Raw genomic sequence first — 13,276 nt, 5'->3', positions numbered from 1 at the left:
AATAATAAGCAATACTAAGGCAAGTGTCCTCCTTAGGGACACACACCCACCGCCCCCCAAACTCCTGCCTGGGTTTGTCCCCTGCGGGTCTCTGCAGCAGCAAGCACAGCCCCACACTGACTGCTCTGGGCTGTGCAGGCATTTGTGTTTCTGCCTGTCTCACACACACACAAAGAGTCTGGTGTAGTGCTGCCCTTAGGAAACCCCCCCAGCCTTGCTCCAGCTAAAGCTGTGGAATTTGTCTTTGTTTCCCTTGGGTTCAGGGTCAGGCTGTGCCTGTGTCCAGCCCAGAGGCTCAGAAAAGCATTTCTCCCGTCCCACTGCAGTCTGCTGCTGCAGACAGGACCCAGGCACTGGTGGCACTGGGAGTGAACAGCAGAGTGTTTCCAGGGGCTCTCTGAACGAACACAAGTGTCCAAAGAAACCAGCACAAGTGGTTTAGTTCCAAACTGGTTTCTTCATTTCCTGCTCTCAGTTTCCCTGAAGGACACTGACAGGGGCCATGGACACTGACAGGGATCACAGAGTTTGTCCCTTGGCCATACAGCTCCTGCTGTTTGGCAGCACAGGAGAGGTTAATTAGAGCCAAGGCTCCAATCCCAGGGTGCGCCTTGAAGACAAGCTTGAAATGAAACGACTTTCCTGCTGGAGGGTTAAATTCAGTCCCTATCACCTTTTTTTGGGCTGAACCTTCATATTTTGGAGTATTTTTTAGCTGAATCTCAACTTTTTGCAGTTTGGGGTAGCGAGGGTCTTCTTGCTATTTCTGAAGGGTTTTTTGCTGAATCTTGGTGGTTTGGGTTTTTCTGGGCTGAATCTTGGTGTTTTGGAGGTTTTTATGGACACAGGATGCCCAGTGAGTTCTAGAGATGGACTTGGGCAGGAGGAACCCCCAAGCCAACACGCTCAGCCCTTGTTTTCCCCCCCCATCAGGATTTGTCCTTCCCAGAGCTTGGGGGGATGGAGGAGGAGGCTGCGAGGAAGAGGAAGATGCCTTGGGCCCCCCAGGCAGGTGAGGAGGCAGTCAGTGTCCCTTTGGGCGGGTGTTGTGCTGGCTCTGTCAGCCGAGCATGGCCCCGGCTGCAGGACAACCCCGCTGGCGCCGCCGTCCTGCCGGGGCCGGAGTTGGGGGGATGTCCTTGGCCTTCCCTGTGGGCCGGAGGCAAATCCCCTGCCTGTCCTTCTTGCTTCCTGCCCCAGGCCCCGAGCTGAGGACGAAGAGCCCGGAGGACAAATCCCCCCGTGAGACCCTGGTGGGAGAGGCCGTTTTGAAGGGCTCCCCAGCGCAGGAAGGCAGCGGGGAGGAAAAGGGCCGGAGATCCCCCCGCAGGAGGGGCTCCAAAGCCATCCCAGGGTGCTCTGAGGAGGAAAGAGCCAGCCTGTGCCGGGAAGGCAGCTGGAGCTTGAGGGGGAGCTCTGACCTGGAGATCCCTGAGCAGCCTCCCAGCAGGGAGAAGCCCTTCAGGTGCTTGGAATGTGGGAAGAGCTTCAGGATGAGCACCACCCTCCTTCGCCACCAGCACATCCACACTGGGGAACGGCCCTACACGTGTGGGGAATGTGGGAATAGCTTCAGGCAGAGTTCCACCCTTTGCAAACACCAGCGCATCCACACTGGGGAACGACCCTACTCATGTGGGGAATGTGGGAAGAGCTTCAGTGACAGCTCCAACCTGATCCTGCACAAGCATATCCACACTGGAGAACGGCCCTATTCGTGTGGGGAATGTGGGAAGAGCTTCACTCAGAGCTCCAGCCTCCGCAAACACCAGCGCACACACACTGGGGAACGGCCCTACTCATGTGGGGAATGTGGGAAGAGCTTCAGTGACAACTCCATGCTGATCCTGCACAAGCATATCCACACTGGAGAACGGCCCTACAAGTGTGGGGAATGTGGGAAGAGCTTCAATCAGAGCTCCAACCTCCGCAGACACCAGCGCATCCACACTGGGGAACGGCCCTATGCATGTGGGGAATGTGGGAAGGGCTTCTGGCGCAACTCCAGCCTCCACATCCACCAGCTCATCCACACCGGGGAACGACCGTACAAGTGCTTGGAATGTGGGAAGGGGTTTCAGACCAGCTCCACTCTCCTCGTGCACCAGCGGACGCACACGGATGAGAGGCCCTTCCGCTGCACTGACTGTGGGAAGGGCTTCAAGCAGAACTCCACCCTCGTCACCCACCGGCGCATCCACACCGGGGAGAGGCCCTACAAGTGTGGGGAGTGTGGGAAGAGATTCACCCAGAGCTCTACTTTGACCTCACACCAACGGACCCACCAGTAAGAGAAGCCCTACCAGTGCCCCGACTGCGGGAAGAGCTTCGGCCGCTGCTTCCACCTCGAATGAAGGCCCTGATGGTGAGGCAACCCCTGGAGTCCAGTGACTGTCAGTCCATCCCTTTCGACCACAAAGGGCCAGTCCCCTTTCCCAGGGGCAGCTTCTTCCAACAGAACCCTTCTTGGGGAGTGTGTGGAGATTCCTGCCTTGGCTGGGGACCCCCCAAGGTCACTGCTGGAGGTTGAGAGCAGAGATCTCCCCCCGAGCATTGGTTTGGGGGAGTTCCATCCATCTCTAATTGAGAATTATTGCTTTTCTGCCAACTTGAGTAGAATTGCTTCAACAATTGCTTTAGTGTAGAGCACTGTCCTGTCTTATCCTGTACTCTGGTAGTTTTAGTGTTTCTATTGTGCAGTAAATAATTCTGATGAAGTCTTTTGTCTGATCATTTGTAACCCTAAATAAATTTCTTTCTATGAATCGATCTGATTTGCCATCATTAAACCTGGAGGACAAAAATGATTCAATCACACCTCTGTAATTCCTTTGAACTGAAAGTGTTGTCAATAATTCAAGGCTGAGATTGGATCCAGCAGCCCCCGACACCCCACAGTCAGTTGGGAGCTCGGGGGGCCAGCCCCTTTTGCCAACTTGCCTGTGCCCAAAGACCCCCCATGGGACCGTCAGACCCACCAGACCACCCCTCCTTTTCTACCCTTCTCCCTGTTTCTCCCATTTTCCCATTGTCCCCTTAATCCTCATTTTCCCCCCTGAACAGTTTTTGGGTCCAAATCACCACTTTTTGCTCCCTCTCCTGTGGACACTGAAGGAGAAAATGAGGCTGCACACACAGAGTTCCATTGCGGGACTTGTCCTCCCATCTTTCCGGTGTCCCCCTTTCATTGGGGTTCCTTTGGAAACAGCGCCTGGGCTTTGTCTTTTAGTCCAGTGGAATTCCCAGCATGGCCCCAAAGCAGGGCCCTGATCCCACACATTCCCCTCCCCTCATGTGCTGGCTGTGTTCAGCCACCAGACAAAAACACAGGCTGCCATGCAGAGCGTTCCAAGTGGTTTCCACTTTGGCAAACAGCACTCTCTGGATGGAAAACACCAGTCAAGGCCAAAACACTCCTTTTGGATCCTGATCAACTAAATGCAGCTGCTGCTGCCTTAACTTATTCCCACAGAAATTCTCAGGGTTCTTTTGGTTCCAGGAGGCCCCACAGGTCCCAATGGCCCCTGGATTCCATGAGCCTCCCCAGTCTCCAAAGGTTCCTTTAGTTCCATGAGGCCCTGCAGTCCCAAAATGCCCTTTGGATTCTCAGAGATTTCCCATTGTCCCAGGGTCCCTTGTGCTTCAGAAGGAGCTGCAGTGGGATAGTGACCCCTTGGTTCCGTGAGCTCTGCAGTGTTCCAGGAATCCTTGGGTTCCCGGAGAGCCTGCAGTTTCACAAGGAGCACTTGAATGCAGGAGGTTCTGCAGGGTCCCAATGGCCCCTGGATTCTGGGAGGTTCAGAAATATCTCTGGGCTGAGATAAATGGGATTGTTCAGGCTGGAGAAGAGAAGGCTTTGTGCTGACCTGATTGTGGCCTTCCAGTGCCTGAAGGGAGCCAACCAGAAAGATGGAGAGAGACTTTGGACAAGGGCCTGGAGTGACAGGACAAGGGGCAGTGGCTTCACATGGATAGAGAGCAGGGTTGGAGGAAATAGTGGGAAGGAATTCTTTTCTATGACGATGTTGAGATGCTCTTGAAGGCCCCTCCCAAGCCAAAGCATTCCATGATTGTGGGACTGGTGGTTGAGGTGGTGGTTGGAACCGTCTGGGGCACAGGGACCCAAAATGAGGGAGTTTTCCATTGTGGGGGAAGGAAGGAGGGGGCAGCAGAACTGACCCTTTGGACACCTGGCAGGCAGGCTTTGACTGGAAGCTGGTGATGGGGAGCTGAGTGAAGCCCCCACAATGCAGGAGGAAATGGTCAGTGACCTGCTCTGCCAGTGAGACCCCCCCAAGTGCCTGGGCCCACATGGGATGCAGCCAAGAGTCCTGAGGGAGCTGGAGAAAGAGCTGGCCAAGCCACTCTCACTCATTCCCCAGCAGTGCTGCACAACTGCACAAGTCCCAGCTGACTGGCAACAAGCACATGGGATGCCCATGCACAGGAAGGGCCAAAAGGAGCATCTGGGCAACTCCTGGCCTGTCCCATTGACCTCAGGACCAGGGAAGTCCATGCAGCAGATCCTCCTCAGTGCCATCCCATGGCACGGGCAGGACAACCAGGGGATCAGGCCCAGCCAGCGTGGGGTTGGGAAAGGCAGGTCCTGCCTGACCAACCTCATCTCCTTCTCTGACAAAGGACCTGCTCAGGAGCTGAGGGGAAGGCTGGGGATGTGTCTCTGTGGAATTCCAGAAAGCCTTTGGCACCATCTCCCCCAGCATCTCCTGCACAAACTGGCTGCTCATGGCTTGCCCGGGGAACTGTTTGCTGGGTGACAAAGTGGCTGATGGCCCAGGGAGTGGTGGGGAATGGAAGGAAATCCAGGTGGGGCCGGTCACTAGTGGGGTTCCCAAGGGCTCAGGGTTGGGGCTGCTCCTGTTTAACATCATTCTTGATGATCTGGGCCAGGGGATCGAGTGCCCCCTCAGGAAATTCGTGGACAACACCAAGTTGGGTGTGAGTGTGGATGTGCTGGAGGGCAGGAAGGCTCTGCAGAGGGATCTGGACAGGCTGGATCAATAAGGCCAAGTGTCAGGGCCTGCCCTTGGCTCCCAACAACCCCCTGGAACGCTCCAGGCTGGGGGCAGAGGGGCTGGAGAGCTGCTCAGCAGGAAGGGACTTGGGGGTGCTGCTTGACAGTGGCTGGATATGAGGCAGAGTGTGCCCAGGGGGGCAAGAAGGCCAAGGGCATCGTGGCCTTTGTGGAGAAGAGTGTGGCCAGCAGGAACAGAGAACTGATTGCCCCTCTGTGCTGGGCACTGGGGAGGCCCCACCTGGAGTGCTGTGTCCAGTTCTGGGCCCTCAGTGCCAAAAGGCCCTTGAGGGGCTGGAGCGTGTCCAGAGAAGGGAACGGAGCTGGGGAAGGCTCTGGAAAACATGTCTGCTGAGGGACAGCTGAGGGAACTGGGCTTGTTGAGTGTGGAGAAGGGGAGGCTCAGGGGGGACCTCATTGCTCTCTGTAATGACCTGAAAGGAGGTTTTAGTGGGTGTGGGGGTTGGTCTTCTCTGCCAAGGCTACAGTGAAAGGTTGTGAGGGAATGGCCTTAAATTGCATTGGGCAAGGTTCATATTAGATATTAAAGAAACCTTTTTCCACTGAGAGAGTGTTCAATCATTGGAACAAGTAGCCAGGGAGGTGGTGGAGTCTCTGGAAGTGTTCAAGTGTGTGGTGGGTTGACTTTGGCTGGACACCAGGTGCCCTCCCAGCCGCTCTATCACTCCCCTTCCCAGCGGGACAGGGGAGAGAGTAAGGTGGAAAAAAAAAATAGTGGGTTGAGATAAGGTAGGTTTTTTAAAGGAAAAAGCAAAGTGATGCTTGTGCACACAGAAGCCAAAGACAGCAGGGTTTGTTCTCTGCTTCCCATGAGCAGCCATGGTCGGCCACTCCCGAGGAGCAGGGCGTGGGTTTGCGGGACGGTTCCTCAGCAGGCAGCCATCAGACAATGAATGCCCCCCTCCTGCTCCCTGCCTCAGCTTTTAGAGCTGAGCTGACCTCCCATGGTCTGCAATGTCCCTTGGGTCAGTTGGGCTCAGCTGGCCTACTTGGGTCCCCTGCCAGGCTCTTGCCCTCAGCTAAGGAAGGAATGTCCCAGGGTTGGTGCTGTGCTCAGCAGTGGCCAAAACACTGGGGTGTTCTCAACCCCCTTCCAGCTGCCAATGCCAAGCCCAGCCCTGGGAGGGCTGCTGTGGGGAACTGAACTGCAGCTCAGCCAGACCCAACCCAAATATCTATGGCACATATTCTATAGAATCCATCCTTAGGTGTTGTATGATAGATCTATAAGATATTACAAATAATAAGCAATAATAAGGCAAGTGTCCTTAGGGACACCCCCCACCCAAAACTACTCGCTGGGTTTGTTCCCTGGGGGTCTCTGCAGCAGCAAGCACAGCCCCACACTGACTGCTCTGGGCTGTGCAGGCATTTGTGGTTCTGCCTGTCTCACACACCCCCCCAACCTTGGGATGGATCTGGATGTCACTGGATGTGATGTCACAGGGGAGCTGTGATATCATGGGGAGGTGTGATGTCACAGGGACGATGTGATGTCACAGGGGAGGATGTGATATCACAGGAGAGGTGTGATGTCATATGATGGATGTGAAATCATAGAGATGTGATGTCACAGAAAGGATGTGATGTCATATGATGGATGTGACATCACAGGGAGGATGTGATGTCATATGATGGATGTGATGTCACAGGGAGGATGTGATGTCACAGGAAGGATGTGATGTCACAGAGAGGATACGATATCAAAGGAGAGGTGTGATGTCATTTGATGGTTGTGATGTCATAGGGGAGTTGTGATGTCACAGTGGAGGTGTGTGACAGAGGGGAACTGTGATGTCACGGGGAAGATGTGATGTCATGGGGAGATGTGATGTCACATGAGAGCTGTGATGTCACAGGGGAGGATGTGACTCACAGGAATTATATGATATCACAGGACAGATGTGATGTCATATGATGACTGTGATGTCATGAGGGAGATGTGATGACACAGGAAAGATGTGATGTCACAGGGGAGCTGTGATGTCACATGGGAAATGTGATGTCACAGAAATGGTATGATGTCATGAATCCGAAAAATCGGTCCAAGAAACTACTCAGAGACTGTTTTATCTCTAAGCAGCAAGGTATTTGTTTATTTAACGTTGGGAGCAAGCCAGCTCGTGCTGGACAAACTTGCTCAAAGGCTTCACACAAAATCAGCATTTTATACAATCTTCAGATGTGATTAAATGCATATTCAAGTGATTACAACATCTATCTATGCATATTAATATGGGGCGGTGCTTCTCTTGGCCCTCAATTTTGGTTGGTCTGGGGTCTTAAACTCATCTTCCTCAGCTTGACCCTTCTTCTCTTCCATTGTTCTTGACCCGCTCACTGAAGCTTGGAAAAAGCCCTGGCTCCAGGCCTATTTCTTCTATTCAAATGTCTACCTTATCCTACTGCATTTCTAATTTATCACCTCTAGGCTTATTACATGTTCCTGTACTATTCTCTTAAGCTTTGGTCCAGTAAGTAGAACAGAACGTTTTGGATGTTGGTAGCTTGTTAGCAGGCCCAAATTTCTTAGTTAACTCTTTTGGGCCTAGCCTCCTGTTTCATTTCCCCCTTTTTGTTCAGAATTTACGAATTCTTTCATCAAGTTCTAATGGATTTTGATAGGTATTCATCACAGCCCACATTATCTGCATCCTTCTAACCATGATGCTTGATTTGCACCATAGCCAAACAATTAGGACCAGTAGTAGAATCATGCCAGCTCCTAATACCAGTATTGGATGTATCAAATAGTGGAACACTTGTGATGCCGTGGGGGAGTATCCTGTAAAGATGTCTCACCAGTGGTGCTCTCCCACTTTTTCCACTTTGGTTAAAACGGTTTTTATGCTCTCAGTGTCATGTTCTACTTGCCAGAGCATTCGTTTAGTTGTTCTGTTTACTTCCTGGACCAGTTTTTCTATATCAGGATGTTTAAGCATTGCTTTAAAAGATTAATGTTCATTCCTATCTGCAATTTCAGCACATCATGATACATTGTATAATCAGCTTCAATCAGTTGTCTAGTAGTCACTAGAATGATATAATCAAAGTCACAGCCTATTATTTTAGCAAAACAAAAAAATTAGTACCACTCACTACTTCATGACAAGTATCTATGGTAAAATTAACACAAAAGGTTCTAACACATGCACAACTATTTCCTACATAATAGACTTGTGATTGGGTTTTAGCATGGGGAAGCATTTCAAAGGTACACACACACTATCTTCAGCATCTAAGCATAAATCTTCATTTTCTACTACAGCATTTTCACAGATATATCCTAATTGTCCTTTAGGAATACATGCCTCAGGACTGACTGACTGTCACTTTTTCTTGGTGTGATCATAACTTGCCCAAACATTATGGTCTATGGGTCTGACAATTACATTCTGATGTATGGCTCCTAATGTCAAAATAGGAAAGATGGTCTTTTCTTTGACTGCACTGACAGTGAACACATAAGCTTCAATTTGGTCATGTTGAGGGTTGTAAGTGAAGTTCACTAACTGCCACCACGCCTGGTAATTTTTCTCAAATTGTGTAGTAGAACTGTTTCTAGCTATTATTTCTCTTACCTCCTGTGGTAATATTCCTGAAGTTCCTTCTCTTAATATTCCTGCAGCTACAGATTGTACCCACTGTTGAGTTTGGAGACATTGTATTGCAAATGCAAACCTTTTATGGATGACACCAGCATAGTCAATAATTTTGGTGAAATCTTTTGCAGTGTGGTTAGCTTCTAATGTTAACAATTTAACTGCCAATGATTGTGTTTCTGCCAAAGTGAGCAAAGATGATCTTAAAGGGACTTTGAGTTTTCCTAGATCAGATGTGACAGCACTTAGTTTATTCACTAATACTTCTTGATCTATGGTGTTTAATACACTTAATCCTGTGCCAAACCATCCGGTTACATCTCTTTGAATTCTGGTATGAGAGGATCTGGCCATCATCTATGCATGCCAGCCTTTAAGGCTTTGTTGAATACAGGGCTGACAATCTTTTTGTATGTTTGATATGTTTACTTGAAGGTTTATTCGAACCCTCTTCAGTGAATTGGTGGGATCTAACAACAGCTTCTGCTCATTTGAGTGTCTAATCATGTAAGGTCCAGCATAAGTTAAATTGTGGACACTCTCACAGGCTAAAGAAGGAGTTGTAGAACTGGTGGTGGTCTTAGTCAATGGGGTGGTAGGAGATTTGCTGGTTGGAAATCTCCTGGTTATATTTCCTTCCCTGAATGTCCACTGACACATCACAGAAACTGATTTATCTAGAGTGAAGGTGTGCCAACACTGATCAGCCACTAATTACATTTCACAGTAACGTCAGTTCTGGGTGACCATCTAATCTGTGCCTATTACAACACTTGCATTGTATGGGGTACCAGGATTTTACCAATTATTCAGTACCCTTGTTCCTTGGAGGACTATAACAGATGGATTGTATTGGTTCAGTTCAGATGAATTCAGAATATCTGTATTTATAGCAAATCATAGACTAGAATTCCCATTATAGGCCTGAGACCATAATGATTTTTGGGCAAGAGTTTGATTTAACACTAATGTACTTATCAGTCCAAAGATCAGCATTGAGGAGGCTTGATAGTAGATGATTCCTCTCCCGAGGTCCATGCTTCCTCTGGAACCCTCTTGACTCGAGAGCAGTGGATCCACGTGGGTTTCTCTTTCACCCAGATCACTGTGAAGGTGGTCATCAGCACCTGCTGGGGTCCATCCCACTTCTCTCGTGGTGGATCTCCTGAAAGATTCTTAACATATACCTGATCACCAGGGTTGAATGGATGTAACTCACAATCAGGCTGCTTGGGTTGGTGCTCTAACACCACTGTAGCATTTTTCTGCAATTGTTTCCCTACAGCCATAACATGATCACACACATATTGATTACTGATTTGATCTACAGCTTCACTATTCACAGCTTGCATCATGTAGGGTCTGCCCAATAGAATTTCAAATGGACTCAGTTTCCCTTTTGATCTTGGCTTGACCCTTAGCCTGATTAAAGCAATAGGTAAAGCTTGATACCAATGAAAATTTGTTTCTTGACATATTTTAGATTCATCTTTTCTACTTGCCCATTTGCTTGGAGTCTGTAGGGCATATGCACTTGCCAATTGATTTTTAGTGCTTTACTTATTGCTTGTACAATTCATGCACAAAAGTGTGAACCTCTATCTGAAGAGATGCTTTTAGGCATTCCAAACCATGGTATAATCTCATTCAACAAGACTTTAACCACTCCTTTTGATTCATTTTTTTCTACATGGGAAAGCTTCGGGCCATCCAGAAAATGTGTCAGTCAAAACTAAGAGATAACAGGACTCTCCCCCCTTTTCTTGGGAGCTCAGAGAAATTAATTTGCCAAATTTCACCTGGGAAATGCCCTTTACTTATTGCCCTTTGGTGTATTTTTGTTCCAGTATTAAAGACAAAGTTCACATTGGGATGTGACTTGCTCTATTGTGGTAAATAAATTTGGTCCTGCTACTCTAGTCCTTAAATGCTAATAGAGTGAGTCTAAGCCCCGATAGTTTTATCATGTTTTACTTTTACAAATTGCCACACTAATTTTTCTAACAGTATTAACTGACCTGTTTTTAGTTAACCTCATCTATTGTCTAACACCTTACCTTCATTTTCATGTATCCACTTATAATCTGTTTCTTGATATTCTACCTGTTGATCTGTGTCTAGTTCTTCTAGCACTAAAGCTGCTACTGATAGTTCTTTACTTCTTGCAGCAGCTAATTCAGCTTCTGCATCAGCTTTTCTGTTTCTTATTTCCAGGACAGTGTTACCTTTCAGGTGTCCTTGGCAGTGCATAATTGCCACCTGAGAGGGGAGTTGTACAGCTTCTAATAATCATAGAGTTTCTTCAGCATATTCCACAACTTTTCCTTGAAGAGTTAAAAGTCCTCTTTTTTCCAAATTGCTCCATGAGTGTGAACTATGCCAAAGGCATATTTGGTACTGTCCATTGAACACATTCTCCTTGTTTTTCAGTAACAAGCAATAGATCATTCACATATTATAAAAATACACCCTTTCCCGGTGGTGACTGCCATTGTTCCAATTCTTTAGCTAATTAATTCCCAAAATTGTGGGAATATTTTCTAACCCTTAAGGTAACACTGTCCAAATGAGATGAGTTTTCCTTCCTGTGGTGGGATTTTCCCACTTGAAGGCAAATATCCTTTGACTTTCCTGTGTTAAGGGAAGACAGAAAAAGGCATCTCTTAAGTCTAATACTGTGAACCAAATTACACTTTCTTTTAATATTGTTAATAAGGTATACAGGTTTGCAACAGCTGCATGTATGTTTTAGCTATTTTATTTACTGCTCTTAAATCCTGAGCCAACCTATGTGTTCCATTTGTCTTTTTGACTGGTAAAATTGGGGTGTTGCAATCTGATTCACACTCTACAAAACCTTAATTTCAAAAAGTTGTCTATTATTGGCTCAATTCCTCTTCTGTCTTCCAGCTTCAGTGCATATTGCTTCCTAACTACTGGGTTTGCTCCTGTCTGTAATTCTATTTCAATGGGAGCTGCTCTTTTTGACTTTCCTGGTGTTTCAAAAGCCCAAACTCCTGGGTATACCTGATCTAAAATTTGATTGACATTTGAATTACCCTGGCTTGGCTCCACATAGCTCATTGCTAAACTCAGAGGTGCTATTAATTGTTCTTCCTTTACCTTAAGTTCAATTTTACCTTGTTTGAATTCTATTACAGCTCCCAGATTTTCTAGTAGGTCTCTGCCCAATACGAGTTTGGATAAATTTGGTAAATACAAAAAACTGATGCACTCCCATTTGTTTTCCAATTTTGAACTTTAGGGATTTCAAAAGAAAGCTTTTCTGATTGGCCAGTGGCACCCACAACTTAAACATATTTATCACTTTTAGGTATTAATTCAAAACAGAAAATGTAGCCCTGGTATCAATTAGAAAATCTAATTCTTCTTTTTCTTCCCCTAGCTTAATTTTTACCAGCAGGTCCCCTAGCACTGGCCTGCCGGCCCCCCCTTCACTCAGTTCTCTGTAAGCAACAACAGCCTCTCCTGTGCCTGTATTTCCACCTGTTAATTCAGGGCATTCTTGCTTCCAGTGTCCCTCTTTTCTGCAATATGCACACTGGTTCTGACCCAGCCTTGTCTGTCGGGGAGGCAAACCTTACATCTGTTACACAAGGCTCATACATATAACTAACAGTTGTAAAACTGACAAATCTTAATTCTAGGTCTTATCCAAAGTGATGTGCTTATAGTTAACTCTTCAGCACTACCTCTCATATGGCAACTCTTAGCATGATAATACCTTTAACTCTGTGCTCCTGGATGTTTCAAGGTAAGCAAGATATATCAGGTACACAATAACAATACTGGGCCAAATACAAACAAAACCAGACCAGACCAGACCAGAGGGGATATTCCCAAGGGAGAGCGTCCTCTCCCATGTCCCCTGCGAGACGGCGTCCCGCCTCGACTCACGGGTATCCAGAACCAGAACAAACAAAACCAGAAACCAGATACAAATACCTTTTATCAATAGGCAGTGTTCTTGTCCAGCCCCCGCAAGAAGCCACCAAAGAAGGGAGCCCCTTTGGGTAAAAAGACTTACCCGAGGGCGCCCAGGGGGTCCCGTCCTCCGGGGGATTCCGCAGCCGGGTGGAGAAGGTGTGCTGCTGCAGGTCGCCAAGTGAATCCGAAAAATCGGTCCGAGGAACTGCTCAGAGACTTTTTTTATCTTTAAGCAGCAAGGTATTTGTTTATTCGACGCTGGGAGCAAGCCAGCTCGCGCTGGACAAACTTGCTCAAAGGCTTCACACAAAATCAGCATTTTTATACGATCTTCAGATGTGATTAAATGCATATTCAAGTGATGACAACATCTATCAATGCATATAATAATAGGCAGAGTATAGCCGGAGTTCAGGCGGGGTTTGGGGCGGTGCTTCTCTTGGCCCTCAATTTTGGTTGGTCTGGGGGCTTAAACTCATCTTCTTCAGCCTGACCTTTCTTCTCTTCCATTGTTCTTGACCTGCTAACTGAAGCTTGGGAAAAGCCCTGGCTCCAGGCCTATTTCTCCTATTCAAATGTCTACCTGATCCAATTATATTTCTAATTTATTGCTTCTAGTCCTATTACATTTTCTTGTACTATTCTCTGAAGCTTTGGTCCAGTAAGTAGA

The 13,276-nt window shown here is 47.8% G+C and overlaps 1 protein-coding gene across 1 annotated transcript in view; it reads left to right on the top strand.

Moving 5' to 3' along the window:
- Window positions 1–1,084: 1,084 nt before the first annotated feature.
- LOC135405257 (zinc finger protein ZFP2-like) overlaps window positions 1,085–13,276 on the top strand; it is a 225,478-nt gene continuing 213,286 nt past the window's right edge. The window contains exon 1 of the mRNA XM_064639922.1: window positions 1,085–2,287. Within this exon, the coding sequence (XP_064495992.1) occupies window positions 1,134–2,287 (1,154 nt within the window). The 5' untranslated portion in view covers window positions 1,085–1,133. The remainder of the gene's footprint in view (window positions 2,288–13,276) is intronic.

Source organism: Pseudopipra pipra, chromosome W (genome assembly GCF_036250125.1).
Source record: "Pseudopipra pipra isolate bDixPip1 chromosome W, bDixPip1.hap1, whole genome shotgun sequence".
NCBI classification, from domain to species: Eukaryota; Metazoa; Chordata; class Aves; order Passeriformes; family Pipridae; genus Pseudopipra; species Pseudopipra pipra.
Note: the sequence above shows the minus strand (reverse complement) of the source record. Positions and strands in the feature narration are given on the sequence as shown.